This window comes from Dermochelys coriacea, chromosome 27, assembly GCF_009764565.3.
Source record: "Dermochelys coriacea isolate rDerCor1 chromosome 27, rDerCor1.pri.v4, whole genome shotgun sequence".
Taxonomy (NCBI): Eukaryota; Metazoa; Chordata; order Testudines; family Dermochelyidae; genus Dermochelys; species Dermochelys coriacea.
The window spans coordinates 10,628,033-10,651,755 of NC_050094.1; the positions used below are offsets into that span (position 1 = coordinate 10,628,033).

The window sequence follows — 23,723 nt, forward strand, 5'->3', positions numbered from 1 at the left end:
GACCACCCCCCAACTTGATTTTCACAGCCAGGCCCTGCGACCACCAAACTCTGACAATCCATGAAACTGAGCGTGGTACAGTGTAATCTACCACCCCCCCGTCAGAGCAGGCTCTGCTAGCGTGGTCTGATAAATACGGCAGGCGCCGTGAGGGAAACTGACTCCAGCCTTGCTAAGCGTGGCGGGTTGCGTTCCTGGCGGCAGGGTGGCCCTCACCTTCCGCCAGCCCAGCTTGCAGGTCACACACCCCTGCTGAGCTCTGGGCACAGAATAGCACAGCCTGGCCCCCGCCAGGGGCCAGCCGAGCAGGCAGCCTCTCCGCCGTTCTCTAGGGCTCCTGCCGCTGGTCAGCCCCCTGCCGCAGCCCAAGGAAGGAGCACAAGGACATAACTGGGCCTACACGCCACTGTCCCTCCCCCCCAAAGCCACATGCACGTGCCCCAGAAACCAAGCCCCTCTGCTCCAGCCCCTTTCAGTGGGGCTAGCGCTGGGTCTCCTGACCAAGTGTCCCACAGAGCCAGAGAGAAGCAGGTTCTCTCGCCCTGCAGAGACGGAGGATAATACCGAGGCCCCTTTGTCCGGCCCTGTAGGAGCCCTGAGTGAAAGATGCCTTAGCAGGGGCGTATTATTTGGGGAGCCCAGCCTGGAGAAAAAGCCCTTTCGCCTCTCCCCACACACAGCTGCAACTGGACACTCATCAGCTGTCACGATCTAGTGCCCAGTGCAACCGACGCAGGGATGGTCTCTGATGGCATCTTACCCTGCCCCACGTTTATTGCTTAAGATGCATCAGCTCCATTCTTTTTTTTCCCCAGCATGATCAGTTTGTGATTAGCCTTCCCTGCTCCCCTGGGTCCCTCCTAGTCTCTTCCCCGCTCCGCCAGACGTAAATCACCAGCACCCAGTGTCTCATGTGCTTCACATTTATTGCAGACCAGAGCACCTCAGCTCTGCCTTCTGAGCCATGACAATGCCAGACAACGGGCTGGTGGAAAGATACAGGGAGCAGCAGAGTAAATGGACCCGATGGGCTGAAACCAGAGAGGCCTGGTGAAAGCTGCAGCGTGGGATTGCCCATTCTTTACTAAGGGATTCTTTCTTCTGTTCTGCTCCCTTATGGCTGGCTATAGGGACCACCACCCTTTGCCCTTCCCCTTTGCCCTCTGAGCCGTTAGGCTCAGGCAGGCCTGTGCTAGCCAAAAGGGTTGGTCTCCTGCAAGAAAGCCCAGCTTGAGGGATGTCCCGCACAAAAGGGGAGCACAAACAAAACAACCTTTGGCCTCATTGTCCCACCACAACACATTCCCCCACCCCTGCTGCAATGGAAGAATCAATCCTGCAATATAGAGCCCCCAGGGAAAGCTCGTTGGCTCATTCCAGCTGCACGCAGCCTGCAGGCCGAGCTGGACCAGGTGTGGAGGTGGTATCCATACCCAGCGCGGGGGCTTCCGGCTCAGCACAGAGGGGAGGCCGCCCCACAGCAGCTGTTTAAATGTGGCTCTCGGACGTGCAAAGGAGCGCCACTCGTGCCTACGCAGCCATTGGTTTTTCAGAGGGGAATGCTACGAAGACTGAATTCTCGTTCTAAGAACGAGAATCCACTGGGCATTGCTGGGACAGCGGCCTGACCTGCTGCTGGACAAGGAGGGACAGCAGCTCGGCCCAGGGATCCAGACAACCTCTTTCCTGGAGGATCTCTGCACGGATGAGCATCCGCCTCCATGACCCAGCTCTAAGGGGACAGAGGATCAAGCCAAGATCAAGGGAGCTGGCTTTTGTTTTCAAACAGCCCCCATCCCTAATACGCACAGGTCCCCGCACAAGAGCATGACACAGCCCTGGGGAGTAACAAACTTAGGTTCTACTAAGCACTGGTTCCCTTTTCGTACAGCTCAGCTGTGTATTCACCCAGCACCTGCCTCATAAGAGGACCGTCCAGAGGCGGCAGGAAATGGTCACAAGCTTCTGGGAGCAGAGGGGCTGAGGGTGAGGACCATGTGCCATGCAGGGTCCCAATCCTGCACCAACGGGAGCCACTCAGAGGCCCTCCTCGGCTCTCCGGAGAGCAAGAGCCGCTGCTCCCAGACAGGGTGTACAAGATCGTTTGTGCTGCTTATTCCGTCTCCGGCTGCTTTGTGGGAGAATCCAGGCTATCCAAGTGGTTGTCTTCCAGGCCAAAGTCGCTCCAGCGCGAAGGGGGTTTCAGGCAGCTCTGAACAGAGGGGCTTTCGAGACCAGCGCAGCTACGGAGAGAAGGCACAAGCGAGTCAGGAAGGAAAAGGGGTTCAAGGCAAGATGCACCGCCCCAGCTCTCCAGAGCTACACACGTGCCCCATGTAACAGCCTGGAGCAGTGAGCCACTGGCAGAGGAGTTGCGTGAGCACCTCACTCGTTCCACACTACCCTGGCTCCTGTGAATGCTGGGGCTAAGCTGGCAGCAACAAGAGGACTCGAGCACTCTAAAGCCTGGCCCCCAATCCCAGCAATCCTGGGAGGAGCAGCGGGGTGGGGGGAGGCTGGGAAAGTTGCCCTACTCCAGATCCACCTCTGCACAAATGCTCCCACGGAGCGGGGAGAAAGCAGCAGGCAGCTTCCTTTCAGCCACCTGCCCCCATCTGCCTGCAGCTGCTTCTCCATGCTTCCACGGGGGCCTCTTCCGCAGCTGGCCCAGGTGCAACCTGCTCAGCCAGCCAGCTGCTCCCCTCCTCCAGCTCCGCATGCCCCTGCACCCCGCCTCTGCTTCCAGGCACCCCATCCACCAAAAACAGCACAGAGCCCTCTGCGAAGAGGGAAAGGGGAGGGGAAAGAGATGGGCAAATCCCTCGGGGCGGCCAGGACAGGCGTCACCAGGGAGGGGCTTAGAGCATGGGCAGCTGAGCCAGCGAAGCATCTAGCCTGCCGAGCTGCATGGATACCGACCCGTCAGCCCAGCTCACCGCGCCCATTCCAAACCCTTCCTTAAACCGGTGGGGGGCTCTCTTAAAAACGAGTCTCGGGCTGCAGCCCGCCCACACCTCTTTTCCTGCTATTTAAAACCAAGAGTGAGGCTGTGGCAGTGCATGATATTCTGCACCAGAAACGGATCCCCCCGGAGGAGCACAGGGGCACAAGGAATCTCAGCTAGGCCTGGGCTGAGCCTACCCCAGGGTCTTCCTAAATGGGGTGGGGGGCACCCAGCACCAATTAAAGTATTTGGTTAATTGGCAAGGGAACACACAAGCAATGCAGCCTCCACAGTGGCTTAGGGCAGATGTTCTAGGGGCCTAGGCACGACGATCTTGTCATGGCTCTATTCACCTCCCTTCCGGTTTGCCAGGGTGAGAAACGCATCTTCACGCCTCAGGGAACTAGGATTTTGCACAGCTGCTGGTGTACAGGAGCCTTTGTGCTCGGAGGGCAGCGGAATATGAAGTATTCTCAGCACCGCCGCACCTGGGGACAGGTGCCTTGAGGTCTTGCAAGAGGCTGCACTACAGCGCTTCTCTATTAAATGGTTGCTCAGAGTTGAGGGGGTGGCTCCCCCCACATCACATAGGAGGCTTAGAGAGAGTCTACTCTCGGTGCCTGCAGTAGAGGGGCTGAGGGTGAGGACCACAGGCCATGCAGGATCCCAATCCTGCACCAACTACCAGCTCCCCGACCCAATTACTCCCCCCTAGAGGAGAGGGGCAGCTGGCAGGCTGCAGAAACAGACTCACTGAGTGATGGAAATTGGTACAAATCCTGAGCACAAGACGCTTCTCCTGTTATAAGATCTACTGCTGGGGCCACGGGTGGGGACACGCAGGAGCTTGTCTGGTGGTGTCTTTTCCCCTTCCAGGATTTCTCCCCTCCCAGAGGGTGTGAGGATCACCACATCCTCCCCTCCACCAAGGAAGGTGGAGGCGACTCCCCCAGGGCAGAGCCACGTCAGCCACAAGGCAGCTTTGCCACTGGAGAATGACCATCATTCCTCACCCGTGCCAGTCTGAGATGCTCAGGACATGGTCTGGGTTTGCCTTGGGCCTAAACCAGGATGTGCAAGCCCAGCTGTGCAGTAGGGGAAAGGCCAAGGGAAGTGGGTATTAGATGAGTCAGGTGGGGGCTCCCACATTCAACAGGGGGAGCATCAGGAAAGCAGCGTGTGCTTGTTTTGGTGCCCAAACGGCAGCTGAGCCCTTCGGATATGCGGCCCGCATCGCTCCAGAGCGCCAGACCTTTGCTACTGATGAAAGGATGCGCTGGAGGCCCGTGGTGAGCGCAGAGCAGCGATGGGACTCAGGACTGCTCCTTCCGGGCAGATGGAGCACTGCGTGGAGAAATCCTCCAAACAGGCCATGACGAGTCCTGGGGCGCTCAGGAGCAGATGGGGGCTGGGGATCGTGTGAATTATAGCCACGTCCCTATTTGGATGTGGTGTGTTCTTTGGGAGGATCATACCAAGCACATTAGACCCCACTTGGTCACAACAGCTGATGCAGTGGCTAACTTGTGGTAAGGCCCATAGCCACTGCCTTGTCTGGAGAGGACACAGCCAGGTTCCAGCTATTCTCCAGCTCTGGTCTAGCTAGCACAGATCAGCTCCAAACATGGAAAGGGGCTTGGTTCTTAGCCTGGTTCCAGCTATCAGTCTCACTGCAGAAAAAGCCCCTCAGATTGCTCCCAGTACCTGCAGTAGAGTTCTGCCCCAGCCCCGAGCGCAGGGCGGGTGTCTTCTTCCTGCACCCAGCCGCAGTTAGACATGGCGTAGCGGAGGATGGCATCCGTGACTGTCAGGGGGCTCTGGCCCTGCACGCACGCTTCGATCTCTGGCACTGACAGCTGGCTCTGCAGGAAGAGATGCAACTGGCTGTCTGACAGGAGGACCACGTTCTGCACCACCCTGGAGAGAGACAGGAAGTGAGGGGACAATGCAGAATGCGGTATAGTCCCCCAAGCCTGCATACCAGCCACAGGGGCTGGTAGACAGCAAGGGCAGGGGAGGATCCTGCTGAAGATGATAGTGAGCATTTTCCTGCCCCCCCCAAAAAACAGCATTACCCCCTCCCAGCTCAGACTCCCTAGCGGGAACACTCTTCTCTGACCCCAGACCACCACCCTCAAGCCTGGGGGAACGGAGCAGTTAGGCAGCCTTCTTTCTTCCTGGGAAGCAGGGCTTTGGGGCGAAATAGCCCTTGCCCCAACCCATTTCAGGCACCAAGCCAGCTGTGTGGGAGAGCTGCATCCCTTCCACTCACTTCTCCAGGAACTGCTGGAGCCCCTGTCTCCGTTTCTCAATGAACTCATCGGTGGTGCCTGCAAAGAAGGTGGATTTCCCTGGCAGCTCCGGGACAGGCCTGAGGGAACAGAGCAGAGGAAGGAAACGGCTCAGTATCCAGAGACTGACTGAGGTGACATGGGACAGACCTGGGAGGAGAAGTGGCTCAGAGCCAGCCTTGTGCAAACAGCAAGAGCACGTTTTCACCCACCGCCAACCTTGGGCGCTTGTGGAAATCCTGGGCCCTGGAACAGCCACCATTTCCATAGCTGGAGCTTTAGACACCCCTCCGTCCCCTGCAAGCAAGAGATTGCCCGGGGGGGCGAGCACTTTGGGTGCTGAGCTCAAGGCCTTTGTTTAGGCATCTACTTTGGTGCTGGGCACTCGCTCACGCCACATGACTGGCCCCCGGTCACAGTTACTAGAACCCAGCTGACCTGACTTAGAATCTGTGGGTGCAGCCAACCTTTTGGGCCAGGTTTCTATTGCCCCCGCTCTCTTCTGCCTACAATGCCTTATCCTACAGCGGGTCAGGATACCCAACGCCTCTGTGCTAAGGGGAAGTTGGCGTCTGGCCTCAGGGAGGCTAAGTAGGAATTACACACTCACACTAAGCCAGCGTTTTTCTGGAGCTGCTTCCTCAGCCACACGAACTCGCGGTACCGTCTGCGCACGCACGAGGTCTTGGCGGTAAAGGCCTTGCTGTTGGTCTGTGAAACGAGACGCGGGAGGAAGGAAAAGGTCAGAGGTGGCTCCCTGTAGGATGCCCCGGGGTGTGGGGTCAGATCTCCCTTCAACACCAGCTCATTCTTTCCATAAGGTCCTGCTGTCCTGTGCTCCCAGGGGAACGTTCTGATCTGAACCAGAACGTGGTATTAAGTTGCAAGCGGAGGGTCCAAGCCAATCTTGATGTCAGGAGGAGCAGCAGGACTTTACGTGCAAACGAGTGGGGGGACAGCATGGTTTCATGGCCTGAAAATGGAGCTGAGAGCCTGGAACAGCTCTAATCATGACCCCAACTTGCTGCTGGAACCTGTTCTGACACCAAGGGGCTAGGGATCATTTAATTCCCTAGATCAGGGGTTCTCCACCTTTTCCTTTGTGAGGCCCCGCAACACACTTTAAAAGCTCCACAGCCCCACTGTGCCACAACTGGTTTTCTGCATATAAAAGCCAGGGCCGGTATTAGGAGGTAGCAAGCAGGGCAATTGCCTGGAGACCGTGCTACAGGGGGCCCTGCAAAGCTAAGTTGTTCAGGCTTCAGTTTCAGCTCCAGGTAGCAGGGTTCAGGGCCCCAGGCTTCAGCCCCACGCGGCGGGGCTTTGGCTTTCTGCCCTGGGCCCCCCGAAACCTGCTCGTGACCCCCCAGGGGGCCCCGGATCCCTGGTTGAGAACTACTAATCTAGATGGGGCCTGCAGAGATGGCTTTCCTCATGGGTGGGAGTGAGAGATGATCTAAAGATCAACTAGTTAAAGCACCAATAACCATACAGGGCTAAGCAAGTTCCACAGAGCCGAATCCTGCCTGAGGGGCTGAGTGGACCATCCTGGGATTTGAATTAGTTGGAGTGCAGCGGCCCTGGGGCTCAGATTGGCCAGCGCCCTGCACCGTCTGACATCACTGCAAAGTGGTGCCAGATCGGAAAGTAGCATTTTACACCTTTTCACGGGGGAGAGGCGACAGCACGGTCAGTCAGGCCTGTGCTTCTCAGCTCCATTCCTGTGTCCCCCCCGGAGCCACTCTGCACTTACATGGAGGAAGATTTTATAATCCACATAGGAATTCCAGGAACCTTCGTTCTGGAGCCGAGGGTCCTGAACACGCACCGTGGTCAGCTCCTGAGGGCAGAGAAACTGTTACCTAACTCCAAGGAGATGTTCACAATGGCCCCATCCTGAAACAGCCTATCCCTGACTTCCTGTCACCCAGCTGTAACTCGCAGCAGAGAGCAGCTGGTGGCAAGGTCTGCAAGTGGCAGGAACAGGCAAGCGGTGCTGCCTTTGAGAAGCTGGGTACTGATCTCAGGAGCACCAGACTTTGAAGGGGAAGTGTCCCAACCATACTCTGAGGTTCGTTCTACCCGGTGATCCCCCAAACTATAATCCTCCCATCCCATCCTACCCTTAAAGGTCCACACTGCTGCAGCCATGCTAAGCAGACAGCTCCTGCCCTGACCACCCCTACTAATCCCCCCACCTGACCCTGTAAAACACTTTAAGTTATCCCCCTGGGTATCAGCTAATGGCTGCCCACCTCTTCCCCTTATGTGTACCTCCCACTTTGCTAGCATTAAGTTGCTCACACTAGGGTTCGATCTTTGACTGAATTCAAAGGCTCCATACATTCCCCCCAACCTGCCAGCCCCCCAAATATGGAACAGGAAATGGCAGAAACTCGGGAGAGCCTTACTTCTTGCTCTTGATTCTCCAACATCCTACAACCAGAGCCCAGAGAGAAGCATCTGTCCAGATGAAAACAAACAGACCCTCAGACGAAGCAGATATGACCCTAAGCTACAGGTGCCTGGACTCATTGCAGGCTCCCATGTTCAGTTGAAGGTGATGCCCCCCCTCCCCATTCCTTCTTACCCTCCACACCAGGGTCCCCCAATCTCCCCCCTGCCAGAGATTCTGTACCCCCTACACCAGGGTACCCCATTTTTCCCCTGCTCTGCCCCACAGCTGTGTGCATCCTTCTTCTGCTTCCCCCCCCATGCCAGGGTCCTCTATTCCTCACCTCCATGTGCCCATCCCCTTCCCCACCTTTGTTAGTTCTCTTCTGTCTGGGAGATTAGTTATTCAGAATGCCAAGGTGCTAAACCATTGGGAGGACAGACAGAGTGGAGACAGGGTGGTGTTCTACTGAAAGGCGGTAATGGGTGCCATCAACCAGTTCTTTGATCTACAGCCCATTTGCAGAGGTGCTTGAAGCTGTGCATCTGCTAAAGGGTTGACAAGGGCTCTGTACAGCCCCAGGTTTCCCCCAAATCAATATGGTTCCACCCATGGATGCCTAGAACCATGTGGAATTGATCAGATGCCACATTCAGAAGTTACCGTAGTACAGATGGAGGCCATCAGGTTGAGCGCCCGGCCTCACAAGCTCAGCCAACAAAGGTGCTGATCTCCTGCAAAGGGAGATCCCCCACCATAACCCAAGTATTGCATCGGAAAGGCTACAACTCCGGCCAGCTCTACGCTACAGACCTACGTCGGCATCAGCACCTCACTCAGGGGGTGTGAAAAACAAACAACCCGAGCGACATCGTTGTACCAACCTAACCCCCCCCCCCCCGTGTGGACAGCGCCATAGCGACGGGAGAGCTTCTCCCACCAACATAGCTACCACCTCTCAGGGTGACTGATTAACCACGCCAGCAGAAGCTCTCCCATCGGTGGATGAGCGTCTTCACTAAAGCGCTACAGCGGCACACCGGTACGGGAAGACAGGTCCTCGGAGAGGCTATCCTAGCGGCGATGCTCAGCCCTCCCCCTCAGGGAGAAGGCCAGGTTCAGGTCTGAGTGTCCCAGCCCAGCAGGGATCTAGAGGCCATGCTCCCACATGTTGTAAGGAAGCTTGTGTCTGGATAAGCAATAGCACCCACTGTGGCTCAGGAGACCTACAGCTGGCCCATAGCAACCATTTGAAAACACTTGTTAAGCACAGTCAACCTGTGGAACTCCTTGCCAGAGGTTGTTGTGAAGGCCAAGACCATAACAGGGTTCAAAAAAGAACTAGATAAATCCATGGAGGATAGGTCTATCAATGGCTATTAGCCAGGATGGTCAGGAATGGTGTCCCTAGCCTCTGTTTGCCAGAAACTGAGAATGAGAGACAGGGGATGGATCACTTGATTATCTGTCCTGTTCATTCCCTCTGGGGCACCTGGCACTGGCCACTGTCGGAAGACAGGACACTGGATTAGATGGACCTTTGGTCCGACCCAGTAGGGCCACTCTTATGTTCTTACGAGAACATTTTACCTGTGTAGCACCTCATCCCAGAACACTTTCCGATCTCTGTGCATAGCGCTACCAAAATGCAGCCAGCTCGGGGGGGGAAGGGGAATGGTAGCCAGCTGCTGTACAGCACAACAATCACAGAGGTTGTTTTAAGCAAAGGCCCTTTCTCAGGAACGGTGACCCAGGATTTTTGGCCACGCAGGGCAGAGAGGACCCCGGCTTTTAAGGTCTAGTTCAAATGGCCTGTGTGGATTCTGTTACTCTACCTTGGAAAGGTGGAGGGTTGAGTCAGCCTCACTAGATTTTCAACCTGTGCCAGGGAGTGAGTAGGACACTTCCCCTCCAAGATAACTGGTACTTCTGCCACCCAATCTTACTTCACAGCTAGGTTACATTTCTAGCAAAAAACAGCCTTTTTGCTCCGTGTTTGTACTTTGCCTAACACAACGGCGTCCCAGGTGTTGCAGTAATATGCAGCGTAAGTAATAATTGGTCATCAGACAGGACGTTAGTTCAGTTCTTCAAAAACCAAGAGAGATCAGTCGAAAGGACTGGTAAGTTCCACCCAGTTCTCCGTACATTTTTGGTGGTTTCAAGACCTGCAGGCAGAGAAATGTAAGCCTGCCCTTTGGATTCATTAGGTCCTGGATGTGTGCATGCACAAGAGGATGGCTGAAGACGGTCTCAGCTTTTGCTAGACCTCAGAGGAAGTTATCCTCTTAAAACAGCTGCAACTTTCATTCACTCCACATGCTGGGAACTTGACTGATTTTTGCACTTCACCATAATAAAAACTCAACCCAGCCTAGCAAACATAAGAACGGCCATACTGGGTCAGACCAAAGGTCCATCCAGCCCAGTATCCTGCCTTCCGACAGTGGCCAATGCCAGGTGTCCCAAGGGGAATGAACAGAAGAGGTAATCATCAAGTGATCCATCCCCTATCGCTGATTCCCAGGTTCTGGCAAACAGAGGTTAGGGACACCATCCCCGCCCATCCTGGCTAATAGCCAATGATGGATCTATCCTTTAATTTATCTAGGTTTTTTTTGAACCCTGTTATAGTCTTGGCCTTCACAACATCCTCTGGCAAGGAGTTCCACAGGCTGACACTGCGTTGTGTGAAAAAAAAAAATTCCTTGTTTGTTTTAAACCTGCTGCCTGTTAATGTCATTTGGTGACTCCTAGTTCTTCATCTCACACGGATGAGATTGTGGCAAAAAAAGGGGCAAACAGATTCCATCTTCTGAAGCTTTACAGCCCCCCTACCCCCAGTTTTCAGTCTCATCACAACTTATCTGCTTCAGTATCATGTTTTGCCAACACTAATGTAACCTCTGAGGAAGGATCACACTTTAACCTGTGTGGTGGAATCCAAAAAGCCAGCCTCCCAAGTTGTCTTGATAAGCTATACAGTGGAGGCATGTCATCTAGTGGTTAGAGCAAGAGACTGTGTCTCTATTTCCAACTCTTCTGATGCACTGACGCACCTTGGGCAAGCAGCAGAACCCTTGTGCCTCACATTCCACCATTTGTAATTATATTAGTCATCTGTGTTGTGATCGTACACAGGAGCCCATCAGAAGCCAGACTCCATGGTGCTGTAAACACAGATAGCAACACCCATCTTCTTCTCAGCACAGGGTTAATTAACCTTTGTAAAGTATTTGGAAAGCCCTGAATAAGAGGTGCTAAAGGAGGCCTGTGTATTATTAGTCATCAAGCTTTAGCAATTAAGTTACATAGCAGAAATATTAGCACAGTACCATCACACAAACCACTTCCTTTACTGCATCCCTTCAGTAATTCCAAGTTGTACTGGATGGCATCAGTTGATCTGATGCACCATTAAATGCTTCTGACTTAAGCTGTTTGCAATACCTGTTCTGCAACATAATTAGCTTTCACTCTCAATAGTTTGAAGAGAAACAGATACAACAACAAATGGTGGCAACAGTCCAGCCAGTGGGACCCTGCAGATTTCAGAGACAAGGTTCTTAAACCAGTTCAGCTTGCTTTATATATTGCAGACACATCTGGGCCACTCATCTGGGCAGCTGGAGGGCTGAGCCTGCCCGGGGCATCCTGGCTTCACCTCTTCCAGCTCGATTGTTTGTAGACCGTTTTTGAGGGATGGATTTATGGCTTTGTATGCAGTGTTGTTATAGCCATGTTGCTCCCAGCATATGAGTGAGACAGGGTGGGTGAGGTAATATCTTCTATTGGACCAGTTTCTGTTGGTGAGAGAGACAAGAGGTCCAGGAAGTGTACTCAGTGTCACAGCTAAATACAAGGTGGAACAGATTATTTAGCATACTGTAGGTAGTTAGCACATATTTCAAGAGACCATTCAAGGTGAAGTGACCCATTTACACCTCTCCTGTCATGGGGGGGAAAATCGAGGATACACACCGTAACACCTTCAAGGTGGGTATGGGAATATCTTTTATTGAGCCAACTTCCGTTGGTGAGAGGAGGACACCAAACAAGGACACTCCACCAGAGAAGTAGATCACATTCTGGAACGTTAATGGGATCACTTTTGGGGACTATGTATACCTTCAAGACAGCAGCACTGCTATGGGTACCTGCATGGATCCACAGTATGCCAACATTTTTATGGCTGATTTAGAACAACGCTTCTTCACCTCTTGTCCCCTAATGCCCCTACTCTACTTGCACTACATTGATGACATCTTCATCATCTGGACCCATGGAAAAGAAGCCCTTGAGGAATTCCACCATGATTTCAACAATTTCCATCCCACCATCAACCTTAGCCTGGACCAGTCCACACAAGAGATCCACTTCCTGGACACTACAATGCTAATAAGCGATGGACACATAAACACCACCCTATACTGGAAACCTACTGACCGCTATGTCTACCTACATGCCTCCAGCTTTTATCCAGACCACACCACAAGATCCATTGTCTATAGCCAAGCTCCAAGATACAACTGCATTTGCTCCAACCTCTCAGAGACAAACACCTACAAGATCTCTATCATGCGTTCTTACGACTACAATACCCACCTGCTGAAGTGAAGAAACAGACTGACAGAGCCAGAAGAGTACCCAGAAGTCACCTACTACAGGACAGGCCCAACAAAGAAAGTAACAGAACGCCACTAGCCATCACCTTCAGCCCCCAACTAAAACCTCTCCAGGGCATCATCAAGGATCTACAACCTATCCTGAAGGACAATCCTTCACTCTCACAGACCTTCGGAGAGAGACCAGTCCTCGCTTACAGATAGCCCCCCAACCTGAAGCAAATACTCACCAGCAACCACACACCGCACAACAAAAAAAACTAACCCAGGAACCTATCCTTGCAACAAAGCCCGTTGCCAACTCTGTCCACATATCTATTCAGGGGACACCATCATAGGACCCAATCACATCAGCGACACTATCAGAGGCTCGTTCACCTGCACATCTATCCAAGTGATATATGCCATCATGTGCCAGCAATGCCCCTCTGCCATGTACATTGGCCAAACTGGACAGTCTCTATGAAAAAGAATAAATGGACACAAATCAGACGTCAAGAATTATAACATTCAAAACCAGTTGGAGAACACTTCAACCTCCCTGGATACTCAATTACAGACCTAAAAGTCGCAATTATTCAACAACAAAAACTTCAAAAACAGACTCCAATGAGAAACAGCAGAACTGGAATTAATCTGAACTGAACTGAACACCATTAAATTAGGCTTGAATTAAGACTGGGAGTGGATGAGTGATTACACTAACTAATTTTAGTGTAATTTTCCCCCTACTGTTACTCATACCTTTTTGTCAACTGTTTGAAATGGGCCATCCTAATTATCACTACAAAAGTTTTTCTTTTGCGGATAATAGCCCACCTTAATCAATTGGTCTCGTTAGAGCTGGTATGGCAACCCCCATTTTTTCATGTTCTCTGTATATATATCTTCCTACTGCATTTTCCACTACATGCATCTGATGAAGCGGGCTTTAGCCCACGAAAGCTTATGCTGAAATAAATGTGTTAGTCTCTAAGGTGCCACAAGTACTCCTGGTTCTTTATTCTGGAACATGCCCCACTCCAATGCTCTGAACCTTCTTCAATACAGAAATAAAACTCACTCCAACCACACAACCCGATCTGTCACCTACCACTTCACAGTGGAACCCATACTGGTATTGTCAAAAAATTACAACCTATATTCAATGGGAACCACATCTACAAAAAAAATCCCTCCTGAACCCTTCTTCTGGCCTTCAAAACAACACCCCAACCTCTCCACAATCATCATCAGAAGCAAGCTCCCCACATACTAGGGCACACCAACTCAAAGCAGCACCAGATCAATAGATGCGAAACCTGTAGACATATATCCACTGTTACAATGATCTACACCCCTCACAACACATCTTGCAAGATCCCTGGATCCCACATATGCCTATCACAACACGTGGTATACCGCCTCCAGTGCACTAAATGCCCCAACAATAACTAAGGGGGTGAACCAAGAATCACTATGCTCGCAAATGAACTCGCACAGAAAAAAAAAAAAAAAAAAAAAGTCATACAAGACTAAAACACTATCATTTGTGGATGAACACTTTTCACAAAGCGATCATTACACATCTGACCTCTCAGTCCTCATCCTCAAAGGAAACCTGCACAACACTCTCAAAAGATGAGCCTGGGTGCCTAAATTCATAACTTTGCTAGATACTAAAAATCATGAACTGATTAGCCACTGGATGCTCACTATAACAAATCTCTAAAACCCACTCCCCTGCCTCCCTGCTTCTTCCCCCACCCCATGACTGGAGAGGCATTAGGCCACTTCACCTTGAATGTTCCCTTGAAATATGTGAAAAGAAAAGGAGTACTTGTGGCACCTTAGAGACTAACAAATTTATTAGAGCATAAGCTTTCGTGAGCTACAGCTCACTTCATCGGATGCATTTGGTGGAAAGGTTTTTTCCACCAAATGCATCCGATGAAGTGAGCTGTAGCTCACAAAAGCTTATGCTCTAATAAATTTGTTAGTCTCTAAGGTGCCACAAGTACTCCTTTTCTTTTTGCGAATACAGACTAACACGGCTGCTACTCTGAAACTTGAAATATGTGCTAACTACTTACTGTAAACAACCTGCTCCATCTTGTATTCAGCTGTGACACTGAGTACTTTTCCGGACCTGAAGAGCTCCATGTAAGGGTATGTCTACGCGGGCACTTTGTCAGCAAAACTTTTGTCGTTCAGGGGTGTTAAAAAAAAAAAAAGCCACACGCACCCGCACGACAGAAGTTTTGCCAACGAAAAGTGCCAGTGTGAACAGCAGTATGTCAGCAGGAGCGCTCTCCAGCTGACAAAGCCACTGCCGCTCATGGAGGATGGAAGCTTTTTTGTTGGCAGGAGAGCTCTCCCCTGCCGACAAACGGCACAGCACAGCCATGTCACTAAAAGCTGCGTAATGTAGCCATAGACTAAGCTGGAAGACTCGTCTCTCTCACCAACAGAAGTTGGTCCAATAAAAGATATTCCCTCACCCGCACCCACCTTGCACTTTGTGTCAGGCTACCCAAGCAGAAAGCTTCCCTCAGGCAGGAAAAGTCTCCTTCCACCGATTCCTAATTTACCAGGCTCGTTCCACTTAGGTCCCTAAATGAGGGCCAAATTTCCAGAAATGCTCAGCACCTAGATACTACAATGGGAATGGCTGGGTGTGGAGTAGGTCTGGAAATATGGTCCCAATTTTGAGTGCTGGCCATCGGAACAAACAAGGTACTGCATCCACAGTTCTCCCCCGAGGGAGAAGATGAGAGAAAGAACAGGCCACACACACACACACACACACACACACACACACACACACGAGAGATGTTAGACACAGCACCTAATGCAGTAATGGAAGGTGCTCAGATACTAAGGTGAGGAGGAGCAGATCAGAACAGACAACAGAACCAGCACCAGCTGGCTTATCCCCTATGTTCCCTCTCCTCCCCAGAGATGCGTGGTTAACACTATTGCACACAAAGTAGTTTAAAAGCATCAGCCCTGTTCTCATAATCTCATAAGGCCAGAAGGGACCATCATGGTCATCTAGTCTGACCTCCTGTTGGCTTAGCTAGGTTAGAAACACACAGAAGGGGAAGAGGAGAATCAAAATGTGCCTAATGGAATGGCACAGAATTGGAAGGAAGAATTCAATTTTCCAGCAACTGAATGGCAGAGAGGACACAGCCTAGCTCATGTGCCCAAATCAGCCAGGAGCCTGAAAAATAAGAGTGAGGGAGGATCAAGACAGATATTTAGGACTTGTCTACATGGGAGGCGATTTCTGATCTACTCCATATGTTGATACTATCTGAATCAGCAACGGATTAAGCTCTGGTTCAGAATAAAGCAGTCTTACTCTTATTCTGCAGGGGTTCTCAACAAATTTTGCCGCTCTGACAATTTTTCCTAAAATACTTAACTTTAGGAAAAGCAAATGAATATGCACATATACATGTCCAAATCATTGTAATTAATTTATGTAAGATTTGGGGTTTTTTGCAGACTAAATAATAAAAATAATGTACAGTTGTCTCTATTCTTTACTGGACCTAAACAGAATAGAAACACAAATAAGGTGCTTTGCACATTCTTGTCTTTTTTCTTATTGTTTCTTTTGCTTTTTGGGTGGCTTTTTTTTTTTTTTTTTTTTTTTTTTTAAGACTTGCTAGCTACTAAGTCTGCTGTGAAAAGTGAGATTAACACACACACAAATATCACTCTTCACAGCAATCTTACTCAGCCCTGGCAATCCCAGAGACAAATTGAGCCCTGGATGGGGAGGTGGGTACGGAGGCAATGGGAGCCAGGGGCAGTGGGGTACTAGGGGAGGCAGCGGGGGTCAGAGGTGATGGTAGGGGTGGCGAGCTCGAGGAACAGAGCCCAAAGTCCCGTGGCTGAAGCCTGCCACCCCAGGGCTGAAGCCCAACTCCAGCACCCCTGGGAAGGTGGGAAACTCATTGACTGCCTGCTCCTCCAGCTTGTGTGTCTCCAGAGAGGGGCCACTGTTTCCCCCCCCCCCCCCAATAACCACCCAGAAGGCTGTGGATGCAAGAAAAGCCCCTGGTGGCCGCATTTGAGAAACGCTGTTCTGGAGTATTTACACATGGAGTTAATCAGGAACAGTTAATCTATTTGAAATCAATACCCTATCTTACTCCAGAATAATTTTCAAGACATTAGAAGAGGCAAGAAGGGAGGGGGAGACCTTTCCTGTCACTGTGCACAGACAATCGGGACCTCTCGGAATTGCCTTTGAAGACCTGGTTACTATGAGTTTTAACCTTTCTCCGATATTCCTTAAGGCCCCCTGCCTAACGGCTTTAAGGAACGTGCTTCTGTCTGGTGCTCCCTTGTACGTTAGAGATCAGGAAATATCTGACAGTGCCTCTGAGGCCCTATGTGCACAATAGAAGACAATGTTATATTTACAGTGTAGATAGGATCTTAACCCCAGTCTTCATTGGCTGTCGAACAGCACTTTGAACAGCCAGAAACATTGATTTTAAGCATGGATTTATCCCTATTTGGATTCAGCTACCACAGGTTGCTTAGACCAGGGGTTCTCACAAGAAAATTTTTGGTGGCTTCAGAATGTGGCCACCAACTCTTGCTGGTGGCCACTCTGGCAATTTTTCCTAAAATATTTAACTAACTTTAGAAAAAACAAATAAATATGCACATATACATGTCCAAATCATTGTAATATATTTATGTAGATTTTTTTTTTTTTGCAGACAAAATTATCTACAGTTGTCTCTATTCTTTACCGGACATAAACAGAATAGAAACACAAATAAGGTGCTTGGCTCTTTTGGTTGATTTTTTTTTCTTTAGACTTGCTAGCTAGTAAGGCTGCTATGGTGAAAAGTGATTTGTTATTACTTTTCACAGCAGACTTACTGAGCCCCGGCAAGCTGGGGGACAAATTAAGCCCTGGATGGGGAGATGGGTAGGGAGGCGGGAGGGTGCAGTAGCAATTGGGGGTCTATATGGGGGGCTAGAGGAGGGAGGAGGAGTCAGGGCGACGGTGGGGGATGAGCCCGGGGCCAGAGCATGAAGCCCTGTGGCTGGGGGAACGAGCCCATCGCCACACAGCCAGAGCCTGCCATCCACCACCCCAGGGATGAAGCCCGAGTCCCACCCCACCCCCAGGAAAGTGGAGAACTCCCACTGATCATCTGCTTCTACAATGTTTGTGGGGCTTCAGAAGGGGGCAGGGACCAGCCCCTGCTGGCAGGCCCAGGAGAAGGGCCACTGTTTTGCCCCCCTGCCCAGCACCACCCAGAAGGCTGTGGCCACACAAAAAGCCCCTGATGGCTGCAATACAAAATCTCTAGCTTAGATGGCGCAGAAACCAGTTTTTGCTGCAACTGTGTTTAAAGAGACAAATTCAACCTAAAAATGCTTAAAATCATGCTTTTTAAAAAAATCTAGTACCTCTTAAATTAGAAGTGAATTAAAATACCCAATTTGTCACTCTGCTCTTTATTGTTTGGTGGATTTTTCAGGGGGTGGGGGGAGTTAGGGGGTGCATTTGTCACCTTGGACAAGGAAAATAAATGAAATAGGTTTCAGAGTAGCAACCGTGTTAGTCTGTATTCACAAAAAGAAAAGGAGGACTTGTGGCACCTTAGAGACTTACAAATTTATTTGAGCATAAGCTTTTGTGAGCTACAGCTCACTTCATCGGATGCATAGGTTTCGCTTTTGTTTGTAGTCAGTTTTGCTTTAAGGTTCCCAATGCTGCAAAATTTCAGTCTCAGATACTGCCAGTGCATTTTTATATGTTTAAAGGCAACCTACAAAGAAAGTTTTATTGCATTTGAGCCATGTCTCTATTCAAAATTGCACCAGAACACACTTAAATTTATATAAACAAAGTTCAAATTGGATTATCTTAACTTGGTTTATGTAGATTTAGCTTAATTTGATTCCTTGCCATCTTTAATTTGCATGAAACAGAGGTGCCAAATCTTGTGATCTTTGGAATTTTTCTTAAAGACCCAGCTCCTGGAGTCATGTGACAGCTTCAGCTTTAATTTTTTGTAAAAGTTCCCAGCCCTCATGGTTGTGGAAAAAATGCTTTAAAATATTACCCTTACAGAGACAAAAAAAAGAAGCCAAATAAAAAAACCAACATTTATTCTCTTTGAGACTCATGATTTTTAACCTGATCTCATGACTGACTCATGATTTTTAAACAATTGTGAGTGACAATGCTGATTAGGGGTGTCTTCGTTAGGTTTAGCTAAATCAGTATTTAAACTGATTTAAAATTCAACTAGTGCAGCCTTGAATATAGGCTAGGCCTTAGTTTTGTTGTGAAGTATAAAAAGTCAGCTCCACCCCCCTGAAAAATTTAAAAGTGGCTTATTTTTGCCTTAAAAATAAAGAACACTGGTTTGTCTCCTCTGCTGGAGAAGTTCCTAGATGACTCAACTGTCTCCTTGGGGACGCTCATCCTCTTCTTCCTTATTATTTGACAGGATGTGCTTTCCTCCCAAGTGTTTGTTGAGTAAATGTTTCAAAATCCTTGGGGTTTTTTAACGGTCTGAATTAAAAAAGTTACCGCCACCAGCACTCTCTTCCTTCACACTGCGTGCAGGTCTTGGCCTCATCTGTCTAGAAATCCACACCAGTAATATTGGTTAGTTGTGCAGCTAACCTGGTGCTGGCCCAGCCTCATTTAGTCAGGTCTCAATTCCCCCATTAACTGGGGTACCAAGACTCCAGTTAGCACAGAGACTTCAAGGTTAAGAGCTAGATAAGATCTAGATTGCCAGAGAAAATTTTCTGGGTTGGCTTTGCAGGAAAAGAAGGGAACAAATCCAGTTTCATTCCTCCTTGGGCGGGTCACCTTTAGATGAAGCTATTTTGCACAGGATTCTCTTTTAAACTGTGCAGATTTCAAAGACAGACTTTACTCTCCTTTGACTCTCCTTTCTAGTGAAGGAACCCCAGACTGATCCCTCCACTGCCCACATCCATCTAGACATCCAGGGCCAGAACTTGCAGGGCTCAACACTTACAATTGGAACTAGGTTTTCAGAAGAGCTCAGCTCTCATTTAAGCACCTAAACTAAGGTCCAGGCTTTCAGGAGTGCTAATTGTGACTGACTGACACACTGACACTCTCTCTCTCATCCTAACTGCATTGAAATTGGAGGTTTACCATTGACTTCAGTGGAATTTGAAATCACTTCAAGATTTCAGCCATATTTCCAAAAGGTCAGCAACCAACATACTGAGCTCTTTTAGAATCTGTCCTCGGACTTGCCCCATACAAAACCCCGTAACCTATGCTTTAAAAAAAAAGCACCCAAAAGTTATTATAATACTGGCCTTTTTTACATACATTTGCAGTTGAGCTGGAGGAGAACCGAGAAGGCGGTTTCTATCTGAAAGCATTATATACATCCTATTATTTCAATGCAACATCCAGGACTCCACTCACCCGGCTATCCTGTTTAGCAGCCCTGGTAGACTTCTCTCCTGGCAATGCTATTGGCAGGGAAGTAGCAGGGGCCCATGGAGCAGGTTTCATAGGCAAAGCCAAGCAGTTATTCCCCATTAGTCACAATAGGAGTGATGACAATAAGTTGCATTGGTACAGTAACACAGTGTCTCTAACTGGCCTCATTTCTATCTGTGTGGCTTGGGTTCTAGTTATATACGCAGCCTACCCTATGCCCAGAGAGGCCCGTGGGCAGTCTCAGCCCTCAGCTGACCAGCTGCAGGGCAGGGTGGGGCTACATTCCAGGCAAGCTGCAGAATTTGAGACATGCCCCCGCCCCTTTGGAAGGGAACAATCCACCCCTCTCTTCTCCCCCCCCCCCCGACATGGGTCCCTCCCTTCCCCCTCTCTTCTCCCCCCCCCCGACATGGGTCCCTCCCTTCCCCATTTCCCCCTCTCTTCTCCCCCCCCGACATGGGTCCCTCCCTTCCCCATTTCCCCCTCTCTTCTCCCCCCCCCCGACATGGGTCCCTCCCTTCCCCATTTCCCCCTCTCTTCTCCCCCCCCCCGACATGGGTCCCTCCCTTCCCCATTTCCCCCTCTCTTCTCCCCCCACCCGACATGGGTCCCTCCCCTACCCAATTTCCCCCCCCCATTTTGTGCGTGGCTCCCCCAACACTCACCCCCACCCTTTGCAGACCACCCCCCCTGCGCCGAATCCTCACCTCTTCCCCCAGGACAGCTGCCGCCAGTGCCGGCGCGGCCCCTTTAAGAGCGGAGGGGCTCAGCTCCCGTTCCCTTAAAGCCGAGCTCCCGGGCTCCTTCCGGTGGAATCCAGGGGCAGGATGGGAGATGTAGTTTTACTCCTAGGCAGGACTCCACCCACCCCACCCTCGCCCTGTAGATAGGCTGGCGAGGAGGAAGGAAGGAAGAAACAAACTAGGATGAGAGTGAGAAAGACTAGAATGAGAAAAGGGAAAGAAAGAAAGAGGCTGGTGCAAATAAAAAAGAGGCTAAGCCAGCGTGAAGAGGAGGAAGAGAAAGAAAGGGGGGAAGGACGGGGGGGGGAGAGAGATGGAAAAAAGAGAACATAGGGGAGAGACTGGGGGCTGGGTGTGTTGGAAGGTCCTCACCCTGAGGAAGAGGCAGAATCTGACCTGTGCACCTATTTGTGGAGGTCACCTGGCGCCCTGTGTGTACAACAGCCTCACAAGAGGACAAGGTGGATGAGGTAAGATCTTTCCCTTGGACCAATATCAGTTGGTAAGAGAGACAAGCTTTGGCACACGTGGAGACAACAGCGATGTCAACGGGAAAAGCTCTCCCATCCACAGAGTGCTTCCTTCACAGGGGAAAGGAGGACTTGTGGCACCTTAGAGACTAACAAATTTATTTGAGCATAAGCTTTCGTGAGCTACAGCTCACTTCATCGGATGCATTTGGTGGAAAATACAGTGGGGAGATTTATATACATAGAGAACACAAAACAATGGGTGTTACCATACACACTGTAAGGAGAGTGATCACTTAAGATGAGCTATTATCAGCAGGAGAGCAGGGAAATGGCTCACCTTGATTCTCACAACAAAAGGTTTTCTCCCCCCCTCCCCTCCCCTGCTTAAGTGATCACTCTCCTTACAGTGTGTATGGTAACACCCATTGTTTTGTGTTCTCTATGTATATAAATCTCCCCACTGTATCTTCCACTGAATGCATCCGATGAAGTGAGCTGTAGCTCACGAAAGCTTATGCTCAAATACATTTGTTAGTCTCCAAGGTGCCACAAGTCCTCCTATTCTTTTTGCAAATACAGACTAACGCGTCAGCTACTCTTCACAGGGGGTTACAGTCAGGAAAGGAAAGGAAAGGAAACCTGAGCAATACCTTCAAAAGACACACCTGGGCACTGAAATTCATAATTTTACTAGGTTTCAGAGTAACAGCCCTATTAGTCTGTATTCGCAAAAAGAACAGGCGTACTTGTGGTACCTTAGAGACTAAGAAATTTATTAGAGCATAAGCTTTTGTGAGCTACAGCAAGTGAGCTGTAGCTCATGAAAGCTTATGCTCTAATAAATTTCTTAGTCTCTAAGGTGCCACAAGTACGCCTTTCTTTTTAAGAAGATATAGAATCTCAGGGTTGGAAGGGACCTCAGGAAGTCATCTAGTCCAAACCCCATGCTCAAAGCAGGGCCAATCCCCAATTTTTGGCCTAGATCCTTAAATTGACCCCTCAAGGGCTGAACTCACAACCCTTAGTTTAGCAGGCCAATGCTCAAACAACTAAGCTATCCCTCCTAGATAGATGTGTACAGATAAGTTGGAAGTTGTCATACAAACTGTGAAAAGAAAAGGAGTACTTGTGGCACCTTAGAGACTAACAAATTTATTCGAGCATAAGCTTTTGTGAGCTACAGCTCACTTCATCGGTGCATCTGATGAAGTGAGCTGTAGCTCACGAAAGCTTATGCTCGAATAAATTTGTTAGTCTCTAAGGTGCCACAAGTACTCCTTTTCTTTTTGCGAATACAGACTAACAGTGCTGCTACTCTGAAACCTATCATACAAACTGTGAGAGGCTAATTAGTTAAGATGAGCTATTATCAGCAGGAGAAAAAAACTTTTGTAGTGATAATCAAGATGGCCCATTTAGACAGTTGACAAGAAGGTGTGAGGATACTTAACTTAGGGAAATAGATTCAATATGTATAATGACCCAGCCACTCCCAGTCTCTATTCAAACCCAAATATCTATTCCACCTTGTACCTTCCATTTCCCAGACCTGAAGAAGAGCACTGGGGAGCTTGAAAGCTTGTCTCTTTCATCAACAGAAGCTATTATCTCCCCCACCTTGTCTCTCTAAAATCCTGGGATCAACATGGCTACAACATCACTGCATATAACAAGAGGACAGCAGCCCTTCAGCCTTCCCCACCCCTATGTCCACCTTATAACCCCCTCCTGTTTCACCAAGTCCTTTGCCACTTAGTCCATGGGGGGCCTTTTGGACACAGGCAGTGTTGCCAGCTCCCATTCTTTTGTCATGATGATTCTCATGCCATTTGATGTTTTTCTGGAGTCAAGTGATTAGGTGGGAATCTCAGCTTTCATTTAAAACAAAAGTCAATTCCTAGCCCTCATGACTTCAGAAAAAAGCTTGAAAATGTGACCTGGATGGACCCTAAAGGCTCAAAACAAAACTACAGGGCTTAAAATGAAGGGAACAAAAAAGAGCTCCCTCTCTTTTCCTTGACTTGGGTAAGCAGTCCTCCTGCACCTCACACATGGTTGGTGCCATGACCACTTTCTTTCCTGTTTCACAAAAAGAAAAGGAGGACTTTGGGCACCTTAGAGACTAACACATTTATTTGAGCATAAGCTTTTGTGAGCTACAGCTCACTTCATTTGCTTTAACCAGTAAAAACAACCCACTGAGAGAAGCAAAGTGTTGAAGACCGGATGCTCCAGGCGTGTTTGGGTCAGACCCTGTAACAGGAGCCTCTAGTGAGTCAGTATCCCTGCAACCTGACAGTGCTACTAAGCTTTGGTAAACCTGACCCATTTCACTGAGTTCTAGAAAAACAGATCAGTCCCATACATGCAGGTCCCAGGCCTTTTTGGATATGCATGGTATCACCATGACCCATCCTTATATTGTGTCTCTGCTATAAAGTGTATCTCAAAGATCTCTCCAGAGTTAAATAATGCAATTGCAGGGGAATACATTGGCACTGAAGCTCCTGGGACATTTTTTGCCCAGGTAACAGTGGCTGTTGAGTGTCATAGGGTGTTCTATCAGTGTATTGTTTTCCACTGTGTTATAGTGAATAGTGTGTTGTGTTATGGTTGTGCTGTATTACATTGCATTGTATGGTTTCTTGGTGTATTGCCATTGTGTAACATGCTACACCGTACTCTGTAGTACAGAAGTAGTATTGTGTAGCGCATAGTGTTGTATTACAGTGTAGCATGCTGTATTGTAGCATATTATTCAATGTGATATCATATGCACAATGTGTCATC

The 23,723-nt window shown here is 49.5% G+C and overlaps 1 protein-coding gene across 5 annotated transcripts; it reads right to left on the reverse strand.

Moving 5' to 3' along the window:
• Positions 1–909: 909 nt before the first annotated feature.
• On the reverse strand, positions 910–20,549 carry SNX11 (sorting nexin 11). 5 transcript variants are annotated; one of them, XM_038385786.2, is made up of 8 exons: positions 20,425–20,532; positions 11,081–11,433; positions 7,647–7,698; positions 6,989–7,075; positions 5,846–5,946; positions 5,217–5,315; positions 4,649–4,861; positions 910–2,243 (listed from the first exon to the last, which is right to left on the reverse strand). In XM_038385786.2, exons 2-8 carry the CDS (start codon positions 11,092–11,094, stop codon positions 2,114–2,116), a joined length of 696 nt encoding a protein of 231 aa, XP_038241714.1. In that variant the 5' UTR covers positions 11,095–11,433; positions 20,425–20,532; the 3' UTR covers positions 910–2,113. The 5 variants fall into 5 exon arrangements, with proteins under 5 accessions (XP_038241714.1, XP_038241716.1, XP_038241718.1 ...); XM_038385788.2 differs by lacking the exon at positions 11,081–11,433 and having other exon boundaries at positions 20,425–20,549; XM_038385790.2 differs by lacking the exons at positions 11,081–11,433; positions 20,425–20,532 and adding an exon at positions 19,700–19,746.
• Between the last annotated feature and the right edge of the window lie 3,174 nt (positions 20,550–23,723).

Excerpts from the sequence above, each read along its gene's own strand:
- SNX11 (XM_038385786.2), bottom strand. Across the intron at positions 7,076-7,646 it reads TGGAGAATCAAGAGCAAGAA|GAGCTGACCACGGTGCGTGT; the intron begins GTAAGGCTCTCC and ends CTCTGCCCTCAG. Across the intron at positions 4,862-5,216 it reads CTCCAGCAGTTCCTGGAGAA|GGTGGTGCAGAACGTGGTCC; the intron begins GTGAGTGGAAGG and ends GTCTCTCTCCAG.